The following is a 24,404-nucleotide window of genomic DNA, read 5'->3' on the forward strand; positions in this document are numbered from 1 at the left end:
AACTCTAGCTTCTGATTATAAAACTGGAGATGAGCAATCGCGGTCATGCCTACGCTGCTAAGGGGGTGTGGGTGCATTATGACCTTTGCTATCAGGGCCTACAATCATCCCCATGGTTGGACCAGGCTACACTGCCCACTGGGTGCCCGTATGAAGTAATTGTGAGTTTAGGCACGTCCAAGAGCCTGCAGTCATGCACTGATTTACAAACAAGAAACTGGGACCTGGGAGCAGAGTGGGAAGATAGGCTATTTGGCATTCCTCATGAGATCTAGACTCATTCTAACAGATTGGAAACAGGACTGAGCTGTAAAAACATTAAGCATGTAATGTAATCATGGTAAAGCTATTTAAAGCAGCTAGTACATCCATGGCTATGTATTTCTTGGAACTTGATGTAAAGTGAAATCATCAGAAGAAATTTGTTTGGCATCAAAATCAGAGCTCCAAAATGAAAGCTTAAAACATAAGGGTTTCTGAAATAGTTCCCAAGCCCTTTGTTTCATTTTGTTGTTGTGCCACACAGCACATCACTGCTATCCAACAGATCTCTCTTCAGCCTCTGCAGCCCTCCGTTACGCATCTTCGTTAGTAAGTACAGAATGTCAGCAATCAGAAAGTGCAAAAACATTGCATTTGCTATCAAGATTTAACTTCAAATTCAGCTTCGTTTTAAGTCTCGACTGGAGGCTGGCTAATTTTCCCTGCCGCTACTTCTACAAGACTCAGCCCACACACACAGCTCTGTGCTGGCACTCGTTGGCTGCAATGAGTTTTCTAGCTAGTATTTGGTCACCCTTTGTCCACTCAACTCTGCCTGGGGAGAAAATCCCAGTAATCAAGCATCACAATAAAAATCAGCTCCCCCCCCCCAAAAAAAAAAAATAATAATAATAATCACAAAATGAAAGAGAGAAATGAAAACCTAAATTCACAAGCATCTGTGCAATGTCAGTGCTCTAGCATAAGCTCCTTTGGAAGCTAACACCCACACTACAGTAGTATTAAGGGAAGCAGATGAAGACTCACAGCTATAAATAGATCAGAGATGTGTTGCAGTAGTCTGCTATATGGTTCACTGGGCCTCTACAAAACTCTCCTTATCAAACACTGCAAAACATACCTTCAGTCTCCTCTGGAGGTGCTCAAGACCCACCTGAACGCCCACCTGTGCAACCTGGGCTGAGGAGCTGCTTTGGTAGGGGTGGGTATGGACTCAATCATCTCCAGAGGTCCCTACAGTTCTGTGATTCAACATGAGATGGCAAAACTAAAAGTAAACTGAAGTAGTTCACTTCTTGAAAGCACAGACTCCAGCACATCTGTTGGCCAAGCCTCATTTGGCTCCATTAACTCTGTACGGTACCTTTTCTCAGCACACAGTGAGCAACAAGACCCCATGCCTGCTCCACGCACGCCCCAGGCAGCCCCACGTGCACACATGTGAAGAAACACGCACAGGTGCATGTTTGTGCAGAGAATGCTTTAAATGTGCGTTGGCCAACAAGAAAACAAACTCCAGACATACTCAGCGTGGCCTCCCAAGGCCTCACTTCAGCTCCGTGCGTGCTCTGACTTCTCAGAATATTTTCAGGGCGAGAGGCTGATTTTGCAAGACCTCCAAACTATTCTAACTTGTCTTACAAGCAGAAATCAGACGATGGGAGCCAAGCCTTTCCGCAGCACAACTGTACCTTTAAATGCTGCCGATGCCAGATGGTCTCAGCATATAAAGCAGTGTGAGACAACATATTAATGCTGCTCAAACAAGCGACTCGTGCTAGCAGCAGACCAATGAGATCAGTCCCGGGCTGCTAAGCCTCTCTGTCACCATGGCTACATCTATTTCAGACGATTCTTCAGTTTTCAAGTCAGATGAGCTTGCTGGCTCTTAAGCTCCGCTGTTTGAGGGTCTTATGTTATGGGGGAGGTTCTTTTTGTGCTGGCTAACATTAGCGGTATCCTCTGTTTCTGTGAGTTGATGGCTTTTCCCACGACTACTCAAACGGCCTTCCAGTATTTGAAGAGAGCTTACAAGCAGGAGGGGGATCACCTTTTTACACAGTCTAGTAGTGATAGGACAAGGGGGAATGGCTCTAAACTAAAAGAGAGGAGATTTAGGTTAGATGTTTGGAGGAAATTCCTTACTCAGAGGGCGGTGAGGCCCTGGCACAGCTGCCCAGGGAGCTGTGGGTACCCCATCCCTGGAGCTGCCCAAGGCCAGGCTGGACGGGGCCCTGGGAAGCTGAGCTGGTGGAAGACAGCCCTGCCCAAAGCAGGGGTTGGGGTTGGCTGGACTTTGAGGTGCCCTCCAACCCAAGCCATTCTACGATTCCACCATAAGATTCCTACTATTTTCACCATGGATCTGCTCCCCTAACTGTACCACATGGCAAACCCACAAACAAGTGCTTCTGTTATGACTTAGCCCAGCAGCACTGCAAGGAAAGGGAAGACTGGTACCTCCCAATCAAGGCAGATTACCCAAGAAAAATAAATTACATACCCACAGCAGGTAAACAGGGATAAAAGCTCCCAACTCTTCCTCTTCACAATACGTGTGCTCACATAGCTCTGCTAGCACAAGTGCTGGGGCGGCTTGCTACGGGGAAAAAACAAGAGGAGGTAGGGAGGAACCGTGTCCTGGAGACAGACCATAAAGCTGAGCCATATGGTGTCTACCAGGCTCGCACACGGAGCACCTGGCAGCACTGCATGCTAACCTACAGCCAGGATCTGGAACATGCCTTGTCACATAGGTGGAAACCTGAGCGGAACACAGGGAGGATGTTTTTATCCAACAGATGAGGAGAGCATACCAGAACAGGACAGGAAGGCAGACACTCTTCAACACGAGACCACCTTTTTTCCCTCTGTTAAGCAACATAGGACAGTCCCACACCCAACCCCTCAGGATCCTTCTTCCTTCTACCCTGCTACATCCTGATGTCTCCAAAAAGAAAGAAGAAATTCCATTCTGAAAGGGATCAACTCGGATTCTCCTCCCTTAAAAGAAGGCTTCTTCAGAGCAGATGTCACATTTGGCCTCGCACATTAGGATTTACAACCCTCCTCCGGTTGGATCTGTGGATGTTCATTTGTTGGGTCAAAGAAGAAACCACACCATCCCCTAGCTTGTACCAGGTGAGGATCCGACACAGATCAACCGTAGACTTTGAAGCTATAATTTTATTTTTATTTTTTACATGTGTGAGAAACGTGTATTTAGGTCTTGGAGTCCACCCCACCTCAATTTTGCTAAAGCTGTTCCTTTCAGCAAAACGCAGAGCTAGCCAAAGCCACAAAGCCTTCATTTACCAAAATAAGTTCACTCTGAGTAATAAATGTGCAAGGAATACACAGTTCACAAAGCTGAAGGACAGCAATGTGCCAATGAAAGAACTGCACCGTGGACTACCCTTGCTTTGAAGGGACACAGAAGTGGGAGGACATATCTTGCAGCTAGAAAAATGCATGGCATGTTATTTGGTTATCTAGTAGTGCGATGGTACAGGAAACAAGCATGCAAGGAGCTTTATCTTTGAAACACTTCACTGTTCTCTCCACTATTTCTGTTTATAAATTACTTTTCCTGGAGCGAAGCACTGCGTGATTCCGCGTTGGCTGGGAGTGCTGACAAGGGTCAGAGCCACACTTCCTAGGTGCCTTAAAACTCTGCTGGATCTTCACATCAGTGCACTGACATGGATGTCTTCATCAAGAAAACAGTTCTTTCCACCTTGGCCAAATGGTGTTGGTTTGATCAACCCATGCACTGTGCTCTAAAGCAGACCCACAGCTAAGGTAGGTACAGCCACAGAATCACAGACCATCCCGAGTTTGGAGGAACCCGGAGGGATCACAGAATCCAACTCCTGGCCCCACACAGACCACCCAAAAATCAGAGCCTGTGTCTGAGGGCATTGTCCAAACGCTCCTTGAGCCCCACGGTCCCCTGACAACACTCTGCTGCTTGCTGTTGTCAGGGGAGCTGTGGCTCCCAGCTGGCTGGACAGCACATGGCCACAAACCTCTCCTCCAGAGGAGGAGTACAGACAGAGAGCACATGAAGGGCTACAGCTCCTCTTACTGAGCATCATCTGTCTTTCTTACCGTTCCACAAAATAAAAGAGAAACTTCCTCCATGCAGTAGCTGGGATCCACAGTGCTTTTGCTGGCAACACACAGCCTTTCTTCATCCCTTTTTAACTCTCCTAGCAAAAAATTGAAGACATTAAATACCTCAGGTAGAGAAACAATTTGGAGGAGCATTACAGCTCCAGGAGACGCTGCAGAGATTGACGAGGACAGCGGCCTAACCACACTTACTGTAAATTTCCATCCACTTCAGTAGCGACGTGAATGGCATCGCCAACTAGCTGTGATTCGTAAGCTGAACCACTGACTCAAAAGGATGGTTTAAATGCAGAAGGGTTTGAGTTGGAAGGGACTTCAAAGCCCACCCAGCATCCTGCCACAGGCAGGGCTGCTTCCCAGCAGCTCAGGCTGCCCAGGACCCATCCAGCCTGGCCCTGGGCTCCTCTACGAATGGAGCACACACAGCTTCACACCTGACACAAAGCATTCTGCTCACATCCACACATTCATAGCATTTGCAAACCCAGCCTTGCAGAGACACGGCTGGGTGAACACAAACTCGCCGTGCTCTCATTTACCAGAGATGGTATCCTTCAGCATCTCTCTTCAGAAAGAGCACTGATAAAAACTGTCACTTAAGCATGCAGAAATTAGGACTGCTCCCTCGTATCCAGCTTTAGTAACAAGCTCTCACCGTATTCAGGCTGCATTAATATCTTGCCAAGCTGGGAAACATGAAAGGGGCCCAGTGAATAACTCAAGCTGTCCACATGCACGTTCTGAGAGCAAGGAAAAAAGGAGCTAGTGGTAATTACAAAACGCCTCCAGGGATCAGCATCTACTGGGTGTTTGTCCAACAGACACCCAAAGCAGGAGTCTCTCACACAAGCAGTCCCTGCACAGCAGTTAAGGCAAAGTATTATTTCCTTTCTACAACTAACGCACGCTCTGCTGTCAACAGCTCTTTGTTGTCCTTCAGTGCATCTTCAGTTCCCCACCATCTCATTCTCCTCACTTTATCTCACCTTGCTGTCTTCTGCTTGACCAGATTTGGGCAGTGAGCGCTGCTGCTGCTGCCCAGAGAGCTGTGTGCCCCCCATCCCAGCAGAAGCTCAAGGCCAGGCTGGATGGGGCCCTGGGCAGCCAGAGTCAACGGGGAGCCACCGAGCCCCTTGGGGGCCAGGCGAGCTCTGAGGTCCCTTCCAGCCCAAAATACGTTCATCCCATCAAAAGTTGAGGCCTCGACGAATCTTTTCCCATGAGTTTGTTCTCAAGCATCGCATAAATATGACAGATTTATGAGGAAAACAACTGATACTCCAAGCTCAGAGGCGATTCGGGTGCTTGCGCGTGAGCACACCATCCATATGCTTTAGTAACAGATGCACGTATGCACCGGATCTGACGTGCACAGTGCAAAGCCTCTTTGCTCAGTACAACACGCATTCTGCAGACACCCCACAGATTTGTTTGGTCACTGAGAGAGCGGGGTGGACATTTCTGCACGTTTTCATGGTGGCTCGAGTGTATCTCACCTACCCACGAGCCCCGTGACACATATCCTGCCTTGTAGAACCACAAAATGGTTGGAGGGGAGGTCAAAACCCATTCAGCCCCAACCCAAGCTGTGGGTAGGGCTGTCCCAAACCAGCTCAGACGCACAGGGCCCCACGCAGCCTGGCCTTGAGCAGGGATGGAGGAGCATTTGCCACGCTCCTGCTTTGCACCAAAGCCAAGCAGGATCCCCCCCCCGATTCAGCACAGCTCCCACATCTCTGCTCCTTCCCACGCGGGGTAAAACGCACAGCGCTGCCTTTTAATTACACAGCAGAAGAAAGGGCGTGTTATTAAGGAGAAAACGCCTCCAACGCGATCACCGGCATCGCACCGGGGCGGAACGGAGCAGCACAGATGCCGTGAGCAGCTTTGAGGACGAGCACAGCGCAGGCGGGCGCGGGTCCAAGCTTTGCTGCCCTTCCCCAGGTGACCCCGAGCCCCCCCCCTCCCCCCAATGTGCCGCTGCGGGCTGAGAGCTGCAGCCCTGCAGAGTGGGGGGGGGCTTTGTGAAGGACTCATGGGGCTCATCGCGATGCTCCCGCAGGCGGCTGAGAGCCGGAGGGAACGCTCCGTTCCCCCCCACCCCACCGCGCACCGCCCGCCCCCATCCCTTTACCGGGCTCGTGCTCTCCGGGCCGGTCGGACACCTCGATGACCAGCAGCTCGCGGCCCTCGGAGCTTCTCCCCACCGTGTAGATCCTGCTGACGGCCGGGCACTGCAGCCACACGGCCACCAGAGCCTCCCGCAGCTCGGCGTAGCGGTGGTACTCGAAGGAGATGCCGTCCTCGGAGCTCAGCCGCCTCCGACGGCTGCTGCCTCCCACCGAGGCGGGCTCGGCAGCCCGGCAGGCGGCGAGCAGAGCGCCCAGCGTTAGCAGCAAGAGCCGCAGCTCCCGAGCAGCCATCCCGCACTGCTCCTCCGCCTGCGGTCGCCCGGCGGGGAGGGGCCGCGGAGCGGAGCCGGTACCCGAGGCGGGAGGGGCTCGGGGCGTGCCCGCGAGATGCGCTCTTATAGGAGAGGGGACGTAAGGGAGCTTGTCACAGCAAGGGAGGTGGTGGGCGAGACCCCCCCCCCCCCCAGTCCTGCGTGCAGACGAGGTGAGGACAGACGGGGCTCTGAGCACCTGGGGATGGCCCTGCTCAGCGCAGGGGAGGTGGACTGAAGGGTCCTTAACGGTCTATAAAGATTCCTTCCCACTCTAACGCTTCTGCGACAGCAGCTGGCAAACCCAGCCGGCATCAGGAACTCGGACCTGGAGCAGTAGTTCCCCTCTGTATACCTATGCTTCCATGACACACACACAGCAGCCCACCTACTCTCACATGAGCTCCCTTTCGGTATGCCGACGTCGTTTCCTCACCCCACAGTCATCACTCAGAGCCAAAATCCCTGCTCCCATTCAGCCGTTTCCTTTTGAATCAGAAATAATAAAACTGACCGATGGTTGAAGTGATTCAGCATGGTGAGCAAGGATTCAGCAGCACCAGAATGCCACTTCAATTATGGGATCAGTCAAGCTCAACTCCAATGAGTAATAACACCTCAGCACAGCAATCTGTAAAACATCCAGACTTCAGTATTTCTCCATCAGAGAAATGAACAGAGCAAGGTGCTGCACCCTGAGTGCTTTGGGCCAGTTTCGTGCTAGGAACACAAGAAGGTGTAACACAATTAAACCAAACCACGTTTATTTCATCAGTCACACGTGCAAATCCAGCAACGAGTCAGTTCAGCAGATTACAACACCAAAAGGAATGTCATGTAAGTGCTAAGTACACTGACAGAGCAACTCCAAAAGGCAGCAAAACTAAAGCAGGCTCCGATAAGAACCATACCCTACAACAACATCACGGATCTAGATCAGGAATGTCTTTGCTAACTCACACTTAGCCCCGTACTCTGAGTTGAACAGCTCCTGTTATCCAGTGTGAAAGGGCCCGCCTGCCCAAGCTTCTCAGGAGCAGACCTTTTGGTTTCAAGCAGCTTTTGGCCCACAGTAGCAGTTAGTAGGGCCTGCTATGTGCTATAACACATTGAAGAACAGATGTGCTCTTAGAAAGTAAGTCCAATTTCAGTGAACACAGGCAGCTCCGCCTGGGACGTAGAAGTGGGCAGCGTTAAGGACGAAAGCCAACGGTGGCTGCAAAAATCAATGGACAGATGGAAGTAACCTCTGTCTCATCTCGGAATTTTGCTGTCCCAACATACACGGCGCTTACGTATAAAACAGAAAGAGCTCCCATTAGGAAGATACTGCACTTTAATTCACGGGGTGGGTTTTTTTCCCCCACCACTCAGTAGCCAAGGAAAAGGATTGATGCTTAATACCCAGTCACAGCTTCGCTTTAAAGAACAGCAAAAGCTGACTCTTGGTATTTTCACACCAGATTTTTAGTTGGCCTTCTTCATCCTGAGTTGCTGCTGCTTCTCTTTTTCCTTAAAGGCAATGAACTGAGAGTCCGTGCCAAAGATCCTGTCCCACCACGTGAAGGTCGAGGCGTAATTGCCAATAAAGTTCATGTGATGGAAATCGTGGAAGCGGGCTCCAGCATAGAAAGGCACCAAGTGGAGAGGGTTCAGTGGGACATCGTAGCCACTAGAGGGGAAGGGGAAAAAACACCGTAGTAAAGACTCTTCTCAAATGTAATCCACAAAAGGCGGGCATCAATTTGCTCTCTCTCATATGTATATGTCTTTTTATTTTATGAGGTCCCGAAGTAGCACTACTTGAATAAATCCCCCTCCTGCCTTATGTAAACGCTTCTGTTAGCAATGGCTCTTCGTCACTCGGTGGTGTTTTCACTGAGCAACACTAAAAACTGAGTAAAAAAAAGCTAGGAGGTGGGAGAGGCTGATCCGCTGGTGAAGCAGACTGAACTGTCTGCAATTTGGTTTGCCCAGCAGCACTGGAAAGCCTCTTGCCACCACCTAGTGGGGAGAACGCGGTATAGTCTGTTGCAAACGCCTCCTGCAGGCACCGCGGTGATGTCAGATGTGTATTTTGCACGAATTACTTTGCTATGTCAGAACGGGTACTTCTCAGCCTAGCACCCCGCCATTCCGAGATGCGTTTCAGTGGGGAAAAAAAACCAGCTCAACTCAGCGAGAGAGGCAGCTGAAGGCAGACTGAGGGGAAAGGGGGACTGCTAAAAAGCAACAGAGGTCTCACCTGTGCACATCGATGGTTTCCATCAAGCGACAGATTACCCACGCCCACAGAAGGACCACGTGGTTACAGAAAATAACAATCCCAATGAAGAAGCCAGCTCCGAGGATGAGCGTTTCCAGAGGATGTGCATACTCTGCTTGCATTCCAAATGGAGACTGCAAAACACAGCAGAGACAGGAACACAGTTACCCTTGTCGATTTCCCAAACCAGGATCGCTATTTTGCGGTGCTCCCCGCATCCCACTGCCCCACAGCAGCACAGCAAGAGGAACAGAACATGAGAAACTGAAACAGTCTGGCTGAGCAAGGGTTTCAACACAGGTGCTCAGCTCCTCCTTGCTAAAACAGAACAGCACTGCGAGGTTTATAACCGTTACGATCCCATCAGCGATTCTGAGTGCTTCCCTATGAAGGTCAAAGCCTGTTGAAGTCAAAGGTGAAACAGCTGTCAGCTTACAGATCACTTCTATGTGAACTGCTACAAGTGCTTGGGAGTGCTAGCCAGAAGCTGCTCCTGCTACAAAGCTGAGGGGCTGCCAAGGGAACAGCAGCTGCTGCTGCAGATGTAAGCACAGATGTGAGTTTGCATCAGTGCAAAGCGATGAGCAGCCACAAGCAGCTCGCTCCCTTAAGGACACGATACTTGTAAGAGTGCACCCTGTGGCTCTCTTGAAATAAAATCTAACAACAGGAGGTGCTCTCAGAAACAAAAACGGATGGCTGACAGTCAGAAGGATGCAAAACCCTTAGTGCTGCTAAGTAAAGCCTTTAAGCAAGCTGTGTGAATCTGCATATGCTAAAAGCAATAAAGTCTAGGAATACACACCACAAACTCGTGGTGAACCTTATGGATGTACTTGTATATTCTTTTGTGATGCAGCAGTCGATGCAGGAAATAGTGCCAGGCATCCTCTATCACTGCACATCCAAAGCACTGGGCAAGCAGAATGTACCTTTACAAACAAAAGAAATGGAAGAGTTAGAGTCAGAGAGGATACTTGCAAATAAAGTCTTGAAAGGTAAAATGTTGATAAGCTAGTGAGGATAGGAAACGTGTTACTGACTGACTAAGGGTGCACTGAGGCTATCTTCTCAAGTGGAAATAAGCATGAGCCCTTCTAGCTCATCTGTTGATATGTCAGTTAATGTCATTTCAACACCACACTATAAGGAACACCCACAATCTGAGACCTAGGTACAGAACCAGTACTGGATATCTAAGCCAATGCGTCCCAATGAGGCTCTAATTAACACCTACAGCAATTTAGCCTCAAGTGTGGTTACCAAACACAGCCTGTCTGCCAATTAAAGCCGTGTTAGCGTCACCAATCCTTAACGTGCAGGGTTTGTTACACACATAAGCATATGGAGTTCAGCACAAACATGCAGGATGTATCTACGTACCACCTAGGCATCTCTTCCCACCCATAGGGAATGTTGAAATACTCTGTGAAATAGTACGTGCCACAGATTAGAGGCAGCTGAATGAAGAAGTGATTGAAGACAAGCGTTTTGAAACACTTCCACTGCTTCTCCCACGTTTCTGGCTTATCCTGAGAAGAAAAGAAGAATGAATGACTTGAGTTACACGCTTCTACCACGCATGGGCAGCTTCATTTCACACTACAAAACAGATAGGCAGAATTAACCCAAGAACACCGTTTTCACGGGCCTAGGTTTTGTTTCAAAGGCTCTCAACTTTAAAGTGTTTCTCTGCAGTCCCTCGTAGGGCACCGTCCCCCACCAGCCCCTCTACACCGCTCTCGTTAGTTGCATAATTAGCGGGAACGCTAATAATGAAACGCAAATATAACTTAATCCTTCTTGGCACCAAAGCATTGCCATAGTTAGGAGAATAAAAGAACAGAATAAAAGAAGAGTAGAATAAAAGAGAATAACAGAAGCTGGAGATAAAAGACTGGGGAGAAATATGCTGTCTTAAGAAAAAAAGGCAAAACAAAAAGGGAAGAACTCCAGCTAGCCCAAGCCCGCTTCTCTTTGCCCCTCCTAAGTGCTGTAGCTGTCCTCCATTCCTCCCAGCTCATCTGGGGTGACCGAGGCACAGGTGGCCCCGTGCACCCGGGAGCAGCAGGCACACACGCTGCCTTACCGGTTGTATTTTGTACTTTTGCATGTAGGGTATAAACTGGAAGACGAATCCGGGCACGCAGAGCAAGAAGTACGAAACCTCGTGAACCAAGAGCGACCCCCAGGTGGCGATCTGGAACTTGGTGTAGTTGTCCAGCATGTAATTCCAGGCGTTTTTAAAGGGCTGCTGCAGGGGGTTGTCCGGCAGGAACGAGTCTATGTACTCCACCGCCAGGTACGCGGAGTGGAGGATGTTGACGCTGTCGTTCACCGCCATGGTTCAGGCGCAGAGCATCACACGCGCGGCTCTCCTACGGCACTGCGAAAGAAGAACGGACGGCGGTCATTGAAGGGTAAAGAAAAACGGATGGAGCGCACATCACGCGGCTGTAACGACTGGAAGGCACCTCCAGGGATCACCGCTCACACGGCAGATCCTCGGCCGGTACCAAAGCAGGGTGGGACTGCGGCTGACACCCCCTCTGCCCCACAGCCCCGCGCCCTGCCGCCCGCGGAGCATCGCACGGCCCCGCTCCCGGCGCTCACCTCGGCCCCGCGGCGTCCGCTCGCTCCGCGGGCAACGGCGGCAATAACAAGCGCCGCGCGGCCGGCTCCGCGCCCGCGCCCTCCCATTGGTCGCCCGGTAACCCCCGGCTCGGCGCTGATTGGCTGCGGAAGTCAGGCGGGGGAGGGGGCGGGCCGGAGCGGCCGATCGAGAGCGGCGATTGGCTGGAGGGGTGGAGTGAGGATAGTGAGACCTCGGAGCGCGGCCAATGAGGACGCAGGACGGGCGGGTGACGCCGCGGGGTGATGGGGAGGAGGCGCGGCCGCGGGTCGGCACCCCAGGCTCCACTTCCGGCCCACGGGCCGGGCTCCGCGCTTGCGCGCGGGGCTTCAAAAGCCAGCTTTTCTCCCCAGAAATCCCTTCCCCGACGTCGGGCGACGCGCTCTGAGCTGTGCGGAGGAACACAAGCGGTAAGCGACGGGCTGGCACCAGGAAACAATATACAAAGGGTTTATTGGAAGAAAACCTCTCCACTCTGACAAAAGCTTTGGTCGTGTTAAAAGGAGGCCATCCAGGAACCGAGAGAAAGGAGCTGCTCTACGAACATGGCCACACGCGGTACAGCCAGGGAGGAGCTAACAGAAGCTAAGGTTACACACATTAGAGACCTTAGTACCATGCAAGTTCAACTTAATTTCATACATCCATTATAAATTGTTATTTTCATGCCAAATCACCTTTTGTGTAAAAAGGTAAGAAAGAAGTTAACACCTCAGCGTGACCAAAATCAAAAAGAAAATAAAGTACAGACAGCACTTTTATTAAAAAGACCTGGAAACGACGGCTGTTCAAGGATCGTTGTACCATCTCCAATCTGCTTCAGTGGGAATGAGTAGCATTAAGGACTGTTAAATATCAAAAAATACAGCTCTCTTTTACAACATAGTACCGGCAGATTCAAAGTACCGTGCCAAATTATAAATAATAAACTCGTTTCTTGAAGGATTTCAATAGAAAGCAACTTATGCTCACACGTACATATGCACATATTATAGTCACGTAACAAAAGTTATATAAAAGGAAACAAATCTTCCCCGTGCCAGTTTGAGTTACTGAGGTGGATTTGATACCTACTGTTAAGACAGACAGTTCGTTTTTCTTTAAATACGTTTCTGAGTCTCTGGAAAAAATAAGACAAAAATTTACTTTCACCAGAATACACACCATTCTCCACTGACAGTCTGTTTTTCTCAGTCACAATTGACATAAGTCTGTCCTTACGGAAGTGGCTTTTGCATTTGAAGATCTCGTGGTAAAATAATAAAAAGAAACCATCTACTACACTTGAAAAACTCCATCAGAGCCCCTGTTCAACCGCAGAGTAATCTACGTGTTGCTTCTGCCTAGAGTAATCTTCATCATCCGTCATCTGTAATTGGAGACAGTCACATCTTCCACTGTGACTCAAGGTGCAGCTACAAGTAGAGAAGTGCTTAGGTTCTCAGTCACTTCAAATACACTTGTTGAAGACTGCTTCTAGTGCATCATCAAATGGAAAATCCCCTGATCGATCATAACGGTTTGTCAATAACTGTAACACCTAGAGTGAGGAAGAAAGGCATAAGTCTTTGAGGGAAAATAGGAAGACTCCATGCTGATGCAGCAGCTTTTCAGTATCACACTACTCGCAGGCTATTATGATTCATGTACTTGGTTTATTTTTAATAGTTCAGCATTTATCTGACAGAACGTTATCTGAATCAGCACAGAGTTCTGAATGTTTGTGATTTGGAAAAAATAATCAACTACTGCTCAACTTTACCCTTATAGTTAATATATGCTTCATACACTCAGATTCCGTAATAATTTGTTTGAGAAACTGCTGTTTTTAAAGGAAAAGATTCCCAGAACAGCTCTTGTTTTCTAAAAAGCCATTTGTCACAAAGAACTTGAGAACTGGACCACTGCAGATTGAGACAATTACAGAGCTCGTTTGAGTTAAGAAAGGTCCGGTCACACTGGAATCTTTTAACTCATCATCACACACTTATTTTGCCTTCAATACAGCTCATTCCCTTTTTCATTTTTGTGAATAATTGTTTGAAGTCTTGATTCAAAATGAGCCATCGGATTCTTCATACTCGTTTTAGTATCTCAGCTTTTATTTTAGACTGTACTTGGCTTGAAGGCTTCAAGGGTCTCACCCTGGCTACAGTTCAATATACTGTAACAAGACTGTTAAAAAACAGACAACCTTACCTGCATAGCTCCTTCCTGTACTCATACAAGATGACACAACTGTCCATTTATCAGTTGTCGGATTATAATATTCCACTGTTGATAAATTACAGGAACCATCATCTCCCCCCACTACATACAAGAGACCATTTACAGCACAAACACCTAAAAAAGAAAGACAGGAAACCGATTCTGAAAATGAATGATCAGCTCATTCGCACCCACGAAAGCACGATTTCTATGCTGTGACATCAAAGAAGCAGAAAACCACTGAAAAGAAAAGCAGCGTGCCATTTGCATCTAGTTATACTACTAGAACTGTAAAGTAAGGGCTGTATATACCTGCATTCCTTCTGCACATGTTCATATCTGCAACCTGCTTCCACGTACAGGTGACAGGATTGAACACTTCCACGCTCTTTCTTACCAAAGGGCCATCATGACCACCTACTGCATACAATAAATTGTTTAACACACCAACACCTGCAAACAAGAAAATACTCCAAGTTAACTAGAGCTCGGTTTGACCCATACCAAGAAAAGGAATAAAGAAAAAAGTCTACTAAAGTAAATCCTTCACCTGAGGTTAGGAACTATTCCAGAAGATATTTGGGTCAGGATGCATAAAGCAAGAGCAGTAAACTAATACAAGACACTACAACATCTTGCATGTCCAACCATATTGCAGCATACAGAGACCAGAGGTGTTCTGCAATATAACACTTAGAAAAAAAAGTGATGAGCAGGAACAGGAGGATTGCTGGGGTTTAGGACTGGTCAGAAGTGATAGTAAATAATACAGCGTGCTCAGCAAACATAAGGGAAATCTGATAAAACAATAAAGCATAAGTGAATTTTTAGACAGTAATAGGGATGTTTCCAGAAAAGTGGTGGAATAACCTTATAAACATGTGTGAAACAAAAGCAAACAATTACAGGGAGTACCTTCCTGCTGGAAGAAAACACAAAGCTTCTTGAGCTGAGCTTCAGTTATCCAATTATCCAAAAGTCTATTTCAGATCTGTTACTCCCAGGGTCCCCTTTACTTCACCACAACATTTTACCAATCGATAAGCTTGGGATGAAGTAAATGGAGCTAGTCTAGACCTACTTGCTAGTTAGACTGCATGTAAGGAAAAGATGACAACAAAGGAAACAAGAAGGAAGGTCTGTTTGTTTATTCTTCGCTCTGTAACACCCAAACATAATAGGTTTCAGCAGGGCAATGTTTTGTCATTAAAACTTGTCAACGATGGACCATAAAGTTAATTACAAAACATTACTATGAAATTACACTGGGGAAACTTAATACATGTCATATTTAAGACTATAAAGCACAAATAATGAGATACAAGCTCGCCAAGATGGTTCTTAACGGGTTCCACAAAAAGGGGACAGCTTAAAGTAGATATTAAAATGGAAGGGAAACAGCAAATATGAATATAAACAAATCACTGAGGTGTCTCAGATTAAAAAAAAAGCAGCTTAAAAATACAAGTGTTGTGAGCCCCTAAAAGCCAGCTGTACACTTCAGCTTTGCAAAGATATCACTAACATTGTGAGTGCAGGCCACCCCTGCGTGGGGAAGGGAAAATAATTATGCTGAAATAGTTTTCTTATTAAAAAAACCAAAGAAACAAAAACATTTTAATAACCAAAGGAAAAGGAAACGTGGAAGAGTTGATTAGCACTGCAAATTTGACAAGGAGCTCTTAATGTGACACTGATCTATAACTCATGCTATCTAGTGCTTTATCAGTGACAGTCACTACTGACATTTGCCTGTATCCATCACAGTTAATTCCTGTTCAATTGCTATCATTTCTAGCTATCATGTCACAGTGTAAAGTGACAGCTTTGCTTTCTCCCACTCTGATCTCACTTTATTAGACAGGATAATACAACATTCAGCTTTCTGAGCATTAAGCATCATAGAGCTAGGATGATTAAGATTTTTAGTTTAAGCGTGTGACGTGATATTTTCCCTTAATTTTCCTTCATTTCCCTTAATCCCCATCCAGTTTCCAAGTCCTACCTTATTTTTTGCTGCCACCTTCAGAGTTCTGGGATTTTTCTTTCCTGCCCGTTTTTCAGGACCCTGTCTTCTCTCTCTCACCCCTCACAAATGGCTGATAGCTGAATCTTAAGCTCCTCAGCCCAATCTGTTGCTGTAAACATATCTGTCCCTGCATTGGTCAACTGAGGCACAGTTGGTACTAGAGAAGAGTAACTGAGGACTAACCTCTGAAGTTGCCTTTGAATGAAGATTAAGCAGTAGGAGCAAAAGAGATGGGCTTAAGTTCCTCAAGATGCATAGATTTAATACAGGAGCAAAATTCTCTTTAGTGAGTACCTGAAACACCAGGACTGATCACTAGTTGAAACAGATCAAGTGGTTTGAGATGTGGCTGACAGACAAGCTCAGCCAACAGTCAAGATTTTCCCACATTAACACCCAGTCCTCCTCAGAGCACAATTAAAGTTCTCCACGCATTTAAGAGTGGCACTGAAGAAAGTTGGATTATTCTCGATTGCATCAATCTGACATTACTGACTAGATTTACCTTCTTCATTTCTAGTTCTTTTTTAAACAGAGTATAAGGTAAAAAGCAGCACAGTAAACAAGGCCCTGAGCAATAAGCCCTTTGATAATATTGTTTTCTAGCAATAGCAAACCTATGCACTTTCTAGTTTTGTAAGGGTGTTAAAAGAAACATCACAAACTAAGCAGCTTAATTTCAGAACTGGTTGTAATACTTTCATGTAACACCTATTGAAATAATTTGGATTGACTTTAAACACTGTTACAGAGATTGAAAACTACTTAGCGTTAATAAAGAACAATGGAAGGCAAGAATGAAAAGTTGGGACAACTACCAGTCCTCTACAGAGAGTACTGGAAGGCCATCCATTTTCTTTGTAGCAACATCTCTTCCAATAGCACAGTCACCAGTAGATATTAGAAAGGCATTAATAAAATGCACCATTGAGTACTTGATAAAAAAAAGTGACCTAAGTGAAAAAAATAAATGTAGGAAAATAATACTGAGCAATTTGACTTGAAAAAGTTTACATTGGATGCATCTAGAAAAATAAAACAACTTCAGCGAGTTGAAATACCAGAAGACAAAGAGAGGACAGTGAATAGTAAATGAGAGTCAAGCCCGATACTGAAAATGCTGAAGTCAATTTGGAGCTCTGGAAACATCGTTTCATTGAGCAAGAGCAGAATACCACAGGCATTCTTGGTGTCTCTGAAGAAAAATGTATTCAGAATCCCCCCCCCAAAAAAGGGACATGAAAAAAAGTAAAGGATTTTAAAGATTCTAAGGAAATGAACCAATATACCTCAGCTAAATGTAGTAATCTATAAATATCCAAGGGGTGCAAACATCAGGTGGTAAGAACTACCGAGGATGAAACAAAGGGTACATATGGAAGTAATACGATGAAACTGAAGAATGAACAAGGACAAAATTTCCTGCAGTAAAGCAGAATGCAGAACAAGTCCTCCAAAGAGGTGGAAATCTAGTTTATGGTCCACATAAAGAGCGCATCTGAAAATGCTACTAGAGAAATCAGCTCGACACTGGCAAAGAGGGTATCTCTGAGGAAACAATGCTTACTCATCCTGGACATGTAGAGTTTGCTAATTCATTATTTTGCTGATACTACATTGACTGTCGTGACCATACATAGTTCATTGTAAGCTTCAGAAACTATGGGGAGTATGAAAAGCATGTCCCTTGCTTTTTCAATGTTTACTCTTAACAGACCGAATTTTACTGAGACACCTCCGTATCTGCAACCTGCAATGAGTCTGCCATCTCTGACTAATACCTCCCACTGGACTCAGACTTCAGCTTACCTTTTTTTATTTTCAGATACATTTTAAGACCACAGATGTGCTTCAGTCTTACTAGGATTGTTGGGTTTTGTTCACTCACCTGCTCCACTCCGTCTAGTGGACATTTCTGCAACATAGCTCCACTCGTTTGTATTGGCATCATAGCATTCGACTGAACTAAGGCACTGGCGTGATGCCCCATCGTAGCCACCAACTGCATACAGTTTACCTACAAAGGTAACCAGGAAAAAAAAAATGTCTAATGCACCTAGACTGTGCTGTCAAACACGCAGAGGGGAAAGTCAATGCTCTCTGAATTAGCTACTACCTGGTACTTGTATCGATCAGTTACCATGAGTTTCTATTTTCATCTGTAGTTTAGGATAATACACTATGGCTCTTGTCATTTTTAGAAGGCAAGAGACAGCTTTTGTATCAACAGTGCAAGTCAAAAGATTTTGAATCACTTAGCTGAAATTTAAAGGCACTTCACTCTGTCTTTAAGAACTGTTCAAAGGCAGACTAATTCAAGCATATCCAACATTGCAAGCTCACAGGCTTTCTAGAAACATCAAGAAATTCAGTTAAAATTACTCGTACAGTCTCCATTTTTAGATAAGGAACAGCACTAGCTCCTATGCAGATAAAAAAAAGGTGCCTAAAACTGATGAGACACGAGCTAGCCAGGGTCTGCATTGCCCAAGCAACAACTGTACTATTCACCACCAAGCTGCCCTTGAACACCAGCAGTTTCCACGGCACTGCTCTTCACATCATTCCACTGTGTCATGAGACACAGATAACACAGTTGACAACAGTGCAGAATTGCACCACTGAAGACCAGTTGCTGGTCATGACTTCAATAAACAGGCTCTTTATCTTTGCTGACGTGCATGGTTAGCATGCTTTTTATTGGTTGGTCTTAGGCACATCTGATATGCAGTTGAAGCTCTGAAAAATAATTAAAGCACCTATGCTAAAAGCTCTCCAAAATAAAGCAGAGCGACCAATTTTCTTCACACTATTTGAACAACAGGGTTGAGCAGAACCCAAAATCTGAAGTAGGTGAAACAAGTAAACATTTCTCCTCCTCATTCCTAACATGACTTGTAAACTTACCTCCAACAACACCCACTCCAACACTGCTTCTTCTTGTGTTCATTGGAGCTACATGAAACCACTCATTAGTCTTTAAGTTGTAAACTTCAACTGATGATAAACCTATGAAAACAATATAACATTATGTCCTCCACAAATCTAGATGCAACATTGCTATTTTCCAGAAAATCTATCATATGTCAATTCAAATTGTTTAATTTCAACTGCTGACTACTATGTACGAGTTAAAATTGGTATCCTTGAAATGGCCAAATATAGCCACCACATTCCTGGTACCTGAAAATGGAGAAATTAGTATAAGCTTGTAGAACCTTGAAAAACTCTTCCTTGAATTTACTCCTCTTTAAATACAGTCACAATATTTTCTCCTACGTACACATGCTAATGAGTAGTAGGTATTAAAGAAAGATCATCTCCAGACAAAAGGTTTAATGCACCTGTGGAGCAGCGAATGACTGTATGCTTACAAAGCCTTCCCACAGTTCAGACAACATTGTTTATAATCCTGTTGACACCAGACAAAAATTTAGTGGTAAATTTAGGGGTGTACTATTTCTGTTTGCGGGCTCCTCGAGTTATGGACTGAAGGACTGAGGAAGGGAAATTGTCCAGCCATTATGGCTAAAGTCTTTGATGGGAGAGAAGGAAAGGAGCCTGCACCTCAGCACTGGGTAGAAGGACGTGACTACTAAAGCACACTCCAACCACAAGGTGCTAGGCTATCCTCACCATCCTTTTCACCTCAGCTAGATGTTCATATTTAATATAGCTGCACCAAGAGTAGTGAAAAGTAACCAAGTATGAAGACAAAGGTACCTGTACTCCCATCAAATCCTCCCACAGCATAGAGAAGTCCATTTAGTACAGCTGCTCCCAGTGTGCTTCTCCTGTCTTGCATATTAGCAACACTTGTCCACTGGTCCTTCACAGGATCATAGGAATCTACTGTGCGAACTCTTAACGAGCCATTGAAACCACCAACAGCGTAAACCATGCCTCCCATGTACACCATTCCTAGAACAGGAAAACGGGGAGGAAAGTTGAGCATTTTATTTCATTTCATAAATTATTTATTCTGTGCTTTCCTAAGTATGTAGGTACTTGCACCAATTTACAGTACTCACTACACAGGCTTTGGACAGTGTCATAGAGCAACACTTCCCTCAGATTAAGGGAGAACATAGGAAGCTTCATACAGATAGCTCAACTCTGAAGTGTTCAACACCACAATAAGATACTGGATGTCATTTACCTGCTCTACATCGTCTGGAAGGCAACTCAGCCACCTGATGCCAACGTTCTTCCTTAAAATCATAGCATTCAACGCTGCGAATTGCCTTTGGTGCCTGTCCTCCAACTACCATCATCAACTGAAAGAGAGATAACAATAGTTAATTATTTGTATATATGAGAGCACTCCAAAGGTCAAAAACGTTTTTTAAAAACCAAAGGGTGATCCTCCTAAGAAAACAATTCAGGCCTTGAAAAGTAGGCCGAAGTCACTCGTCAAAAAACACAATTATCAACTCCGTCTAGAGGAAATATCCGAGGCACAAAAGCAGGAAGCAGCAACAACTTAGCTCCCAAGAACAAGGCCAATTCTGTTGTATCTTCACATCCCACTCAGTCTGCAGGTAAGAGTTCAGTAGGTATGATATTCAATGGCACTGTGAACACCCATCATAGAACAGCTTCATTTGGTTCCTTTGAGGTAGAAGTGCTAAATCTGCTGAAAGTAATCTCCTATTCCATTATTGCAGTTACCAGAAGAGCACAACAAAACTTCTTTATCAGTGGATAGAAGATTCTACGCACACACAATTTATTTTAAGTGAACAGCAGTTTACACTTGAGCAAAAAATAAAATGCTGTGACTTAAAACATGGAGTGATGCTTCTGACTTGATACGGGCTTTAAACCAGGCTTACTTGGTCTCTAACAAAAGGATCATCACTGTATAACTCACAAACACTGAAGAACTTCCTCAAAAAATATATTTTAGGGAGAGAAAAAAGAAGGGAAAACAACTTTCACAAATTATATGGACTGTAAAGATAATCACTTCTAAGAGTTTTTGAGACAAACTATTGTGATATGAATGATTTCACTGGACTAAGTGATGGTAACGCTGTCGTCATATCTGTTAAAAAGGAATTTGAAGAAATAAAAATCAGGGCCTTACTTTGGGAAGGCTAGCAGGCGTTCTCAGTTTTGTTCGAGTGCTTTTCATCAGCGCTCGTTGTTCAGTTGGCAGCAAGTGATACTTCATAGCTTCAATGAGGTAATCCTTACAAGCACTGCTGTTCTTAACCAGTATTTCCTCTTCAACTCTCTGTTTATTAATAGAAGTGTAACAAGATCTGAGCATGTTAAAGAAGTAAAACACTAATCATACTCTGAAGCATATAAGCTCGTCACAGGAAAAAAAATGCAGATTACCCTACTTTATTAGCTAATAGCTTAACCATTTAGGCACAAACACTTGTAGCAATAAGCAGTCATTGAGAAGAAATCGTAAGACAGATTCTCTTAACTAGTAAGTGGAAGAAACAGCATTTGGCAATAAGCAAGTGGGGCTCACAATCAGACATTTCATAGCTTTTCAAAGGCAAACTGTGTGGAACTCTTAAAATGTAGACTAGAGGGGAAAAAGGATTTAAAGCAGCCAACAACAAAGTCAAAAAAATTCATATCATAAAGACAGAATTTCTAAAGTTAACTACCTACCAACCTACTACCATACCTATTAATCAATATTAATGGTGAAATTTTCCATCTTTAATAGTTGACCTGATACCAAAGTAGTCAACATGATCTCAAAATTAATATAATATACGTATATAATATTACATACATATATAATATCTATCTATAATAAATTAACAAATATGTATATTATGCATGAACCAGGTAAAAAAAACATTTTCTGTCGTTAAGCCCTAACCAATTTAACAGATACTTAAAATCCTCTAAGGAAGCATTGTATCAAAGAACACAATGCAAATGAAAGCTATCCTGACCTCATAAAATTACATGACTTGGATTACTAGTATGCCAGACAAATAAATTAATTCCATGTGGCATCCTTTACATGGCAACCTCACATTTGACCAAGTGCCTGCACACACGTGCACATGCAGTCGTGGTCTTAACTTTTGTTTATTTTTACCATCAGTAATACATTAATTCCATTAAAACTTAAAATTATCCACCTGGTATTAAAAAAAAAAAGTGTTTACATGCCCAAGAATTAATATTCTTTGTTTGCTTACCTGAACTAAATACTCTCGGGAAAGCAAAGGCAGCCGGACATGTTCCATCAGGCGTGCCATTAGCTCCTGCCTTACATCTTTGTCATGGTTTACCCATGCTATCACTGCTTCAAATACCTTCCAGAAAACAAACAAATGTGAGTCCCTTGACTTACAAATCCACGAGTACAAAAGTATCAGTCATTCTCCAAAAATAGCTTTTACTTTTCCATTGTAAGAAAACACTGCAGCAGTTACAGCTTCAACTACTTCTAAATTAATCCAATGGAGAGTAGTTGTACTACGTAAACAAAATGCACACAGTGATTTCATTATTACTGTATAAACCCACAATACAGCAGAGATACCACAATGCTCATACTTGTCTTAGAGACGTGACGTGTTACATCATCACTCAAGTGACTTATCAACCAGTCTTGCCAGGAGAAGCAACACCAATTCCAGTTTCTCCTGTATTTCACAACAGTTTGCAGATGCTTGAGCAATGAAACCTTATTAGCATTGCATGGATCAGCAATATCTGGACTTCAGAGTATTATGGGAACTGCAAATTGAGTTTGCTAACTGCACTTTAAGCAATGATTCTTAGATTCAGAGTTAGTCCATTAAGAAAAGAAAGTTTTAACACGAAATGCAACAGAGCCATCAAATCAGTACTGAAACATGCTTTGAATTGCAGCTTAAGTTTGAGCAGAGATGTCAGTACCACTGCACATGCACTGGAAAAAGGAAAACATTTTTAACTGATCACGACTAGATGCAAAGGCTCAACACAAATACCTCTACACACACACAAAAAATGATTTTCAAGGATATCCACTGGACTCACTGAAGATCAGTTTCACAAGGTTTGGCTGGGTAAGATCAAGCTAAAGCAGAACCAAAACTTGTTCAGATTCAAGTCTGGTTGCATCAAGCTACTGAACCATCTCCTTTAAAATGCATGCTTGCTGCTCACTTAGTCTCAGCAGCTTCATATATATCAAGCACCCATTTTTAATATCTTCTTTGCAATTGCTTATGTCAAACTTAATAGATGGCATTTACTTGTGCTTCAGATTACTGAGTTGGTTAAACCCATACACGTGACTCACAGCACATATTCCCTTTGTTCTGCTGAAGATGAGAAGGAATTTCCATTTAACTGCCTTTGTTTTTTTCAAGGAACAAAGGATTACATGATTTAATACAACTCTAGGATTTTCACGCATGGATATCAATTTTCACCTTCAAACTGACAACACAAGGGAAAACTCCTTTAAACTAGCAGCTTGTGCTTAATTAAGGAAACAACAAATTCATCCAGATGGTCTGCAGAAGCAGGAAGAACAGGCTTACCTTCTTGCACGAAAAGACAGTAAGATCAGTGCAGTACAGGCAGACTTACCTTCTCCTCTGAGGCAATTGTAAGTTTGTCACTGGATATCAGACTGCACACCTGTTCTACACCAAGGTTGAGGTATTCTTCACTAAGTACAACATCAGAAAAGTGCTGTTCTGTTTGGAGAAAAAAAAAGATGTTAACATACAGTGTGAAGTTGCACCAAACCAAGTACTAGAGTAGTAGAGGAAAAAGAATGAATACAATCCAATCCATCTACTATTTTCTCATACCTGGAAGCTGCAGCTTAACTTTTTATATAGGTTAAGCTATTTCTAATTCAAGACTCTTTAAAATAACTGATAAAATAAACTCTACTAAAAGTAGCAACCATATCAATTCAATGTTTTCAGTGGTTCAACTCTATACTTGTCCTTCACAATAATGTAACCCTCATTTTGCTAGCTTTACGTTTGGAAGTGCACACAGAGCAAAAGAGATCCCAGAAGAACATGCCCTGTATGTTGTTGACAAACATGTTTTAAGCCAGCAGATCAACATGAACAACAGCTGATTCATTGCAACTAACCAGTGGGTACACAGAGGAATGTAGATTAAACAGCTGTGCAACAGCTTTGCATCCTGCTGCATCTCTTAGAGCTTCTTTCAGTTCATAAAAATACTACATAGCACAGTCTTTACAAGATGTAGAAGCTGTGTAATTTTGCAGTGCACAACATTTTGAACTGAAGATTAGAGAACGTTATATAAAATATAATGTGCAGTATGTTAATATATAAACCTAGTGCAGCATGGTAATTCTAGTTCAGCACCCTGCTACGTAAAAACAAGCCATATAAACTGCTGCAGACAAATGCTTAGTAATACCAGTTTAGTAATACACTACCATTACCTTTCTGCTCCTTACCCATCTTTATGTCCATCTGTTCGCTTTCCAGACTACAAATATGCACTTTCTTAAGCCTAAGAAGAATTTTGAGAGGGACACCTACTGAATTAAATACCTGATTCATTTTACTAATAGCACACTGCACACAGAAACTGAAAACCCTAACTTGCATAAATTAGCTTAGCACCAAACTCCATATTTGAAGTGACACTGCCACAAAACAGTGTATTTGACTGAAGCAGAGTTAAAAAACAGGCAGAAAAAGAAAACAAAATGCCT

At 44.4% G+C, this 24,404-nt stretch overlaps 3 protein-coding genes across 6 annotated transcripts in view; all 3 read right to left on the minus strand.

The window, feature by feature from the left end:
* Nucleotides 1-6,572, minus strand: part of CPE (carboxypeptidase E) — a 44,402-nt gene extending 37,830 nt beyond the window's left edge. Inside the window, exon 1 of the mRNA XM_065736223.1 lies at nt 6,272-6,572. Coding sequence (XP_065592295.1) covers nt 6,272-6,560 — 289 coding nt within the window. The 5' untranslated portion in view covers nt 6,561-6,572. The remainder of the gene's footprint in view (nt 1-6,271) is intronic.
* Nucleotides 6,573-7,491: 919 nt separating this feature from the next.
* Nucleotides 7,492-11,212, minus strand: MSMO1 (methylsterol monooxygenase 1). The gene is made up of 5 exons (XM_065736217.1): nt 10,936-11,212; nt 10,230-10,378; nt 9,652-9,778; nt 8,826-8,980; nt 7,492-8,252 (listed from the first exon to the last, which is right to left on the minus strand). Exons 1-5 carry the CDS (start codon nt 11,188-11,190, stop codon nt 8,048-8,050), a joined length of 891 nt encoding a protein of 296 aa, XP_065592289.1. The 5' UTR covers nt 11,191-11,212; the 3' UTR covers nt 7,492-8,047.
* A 1,010-nt stretch (nt 11,213-12,222) lies between these two features.
* Nucleotides 12,223-24,404, minus strand: part of KLHL2 (kelch like family member 2) — a 45,390-nt gene continuing 33,208 nt past the window's right edge. For all 4 annotated transcript variants that reach the window (XM_065736215.1, XM_065736212.1, XM_065736213.1 and 1 more), the window contains 10 exons: nt 23,282-23,391; nt 21,895-22,011; nt 20,805-20,954; nt 19,875-19,992; nt 19,439-19,636; nt 18,623-18,724; nt 17,604-17,732; nt 13,999-14,139; nt 13,678-13,821; nt 12,223-13,018 (listed from right to left, as the gene is read on the minus strand). In XM_065736215.1, coding sequence (XP_065592287.1) covers nt 12,990-13,018; nt 13,678-13,821; nt 13,999-14,139; nt 17,604-17,732; nt 18,623-18,724; nt 19,439-19,636; nt 19,875-19,992; nt 20,805-20,954; nt 21,895-22,011; nt 23,282-23,391 — 1,238 coding nt within the window. In that variant the 3' untranslated portion in view covers nt 12,223-12,989. The remainder of the gene's footprint in view (nt 13,019-13,677; nt 13,822-13,998; nt 14,140-17,603; nt 17,733-18,622; nt 18,725-19,438; nt 19,637-19,874; nt 19,993-20,804; nt 20,955-21,894; nt 22,012-23,281; nt 23,392-24,404) is intronic.

The sequence above is a fragment of the Cyrtonyx montezumae genome, unplaced genomic scaffold (genome assembly GCF_038088225.1).
Source record: "Cyrtonyx montezumae isolate F1298 unplaced genomic scaffold, pur_monq_1.0 scaffold_2, whole genome shotgun sequence".
In the NCBI taxonomy this organism is placed as follows: Eukaryota; Metazoa; Chordata; class Aves; order Galliformes; family Odontophoridae; genus Cyrtonyx; species Cyrtonyx montezumae.

What these genes read in the sequence shown, in the direction of transcription:
- MSMO1 (XM_065736217.1), bottom strand. Translation starts at nt 11,190, where the DNA reads ATGGCGGTGAACGACAGCGTCAACATCCTCCACTCCGCGTACCTGGCG. An exon ending in AGGTTCACCACGAGTTTGTG is followed by an intron (nt 8,981 to 9,651) that starts GTGTGTATTCCT and finishes TGTGTTTTGCAG; the next exon opens with TCTCCATTTGGAATGCAAGC. An exon ending in GAAACCATCGATGTGCACAG is followed by an intron (nt 8,253 to 8,825) that starts GTGAGACCTCTG and finishes CTTCCCCTCTAG; the next exon opens with TGGCTACGATGTCCCACTGA.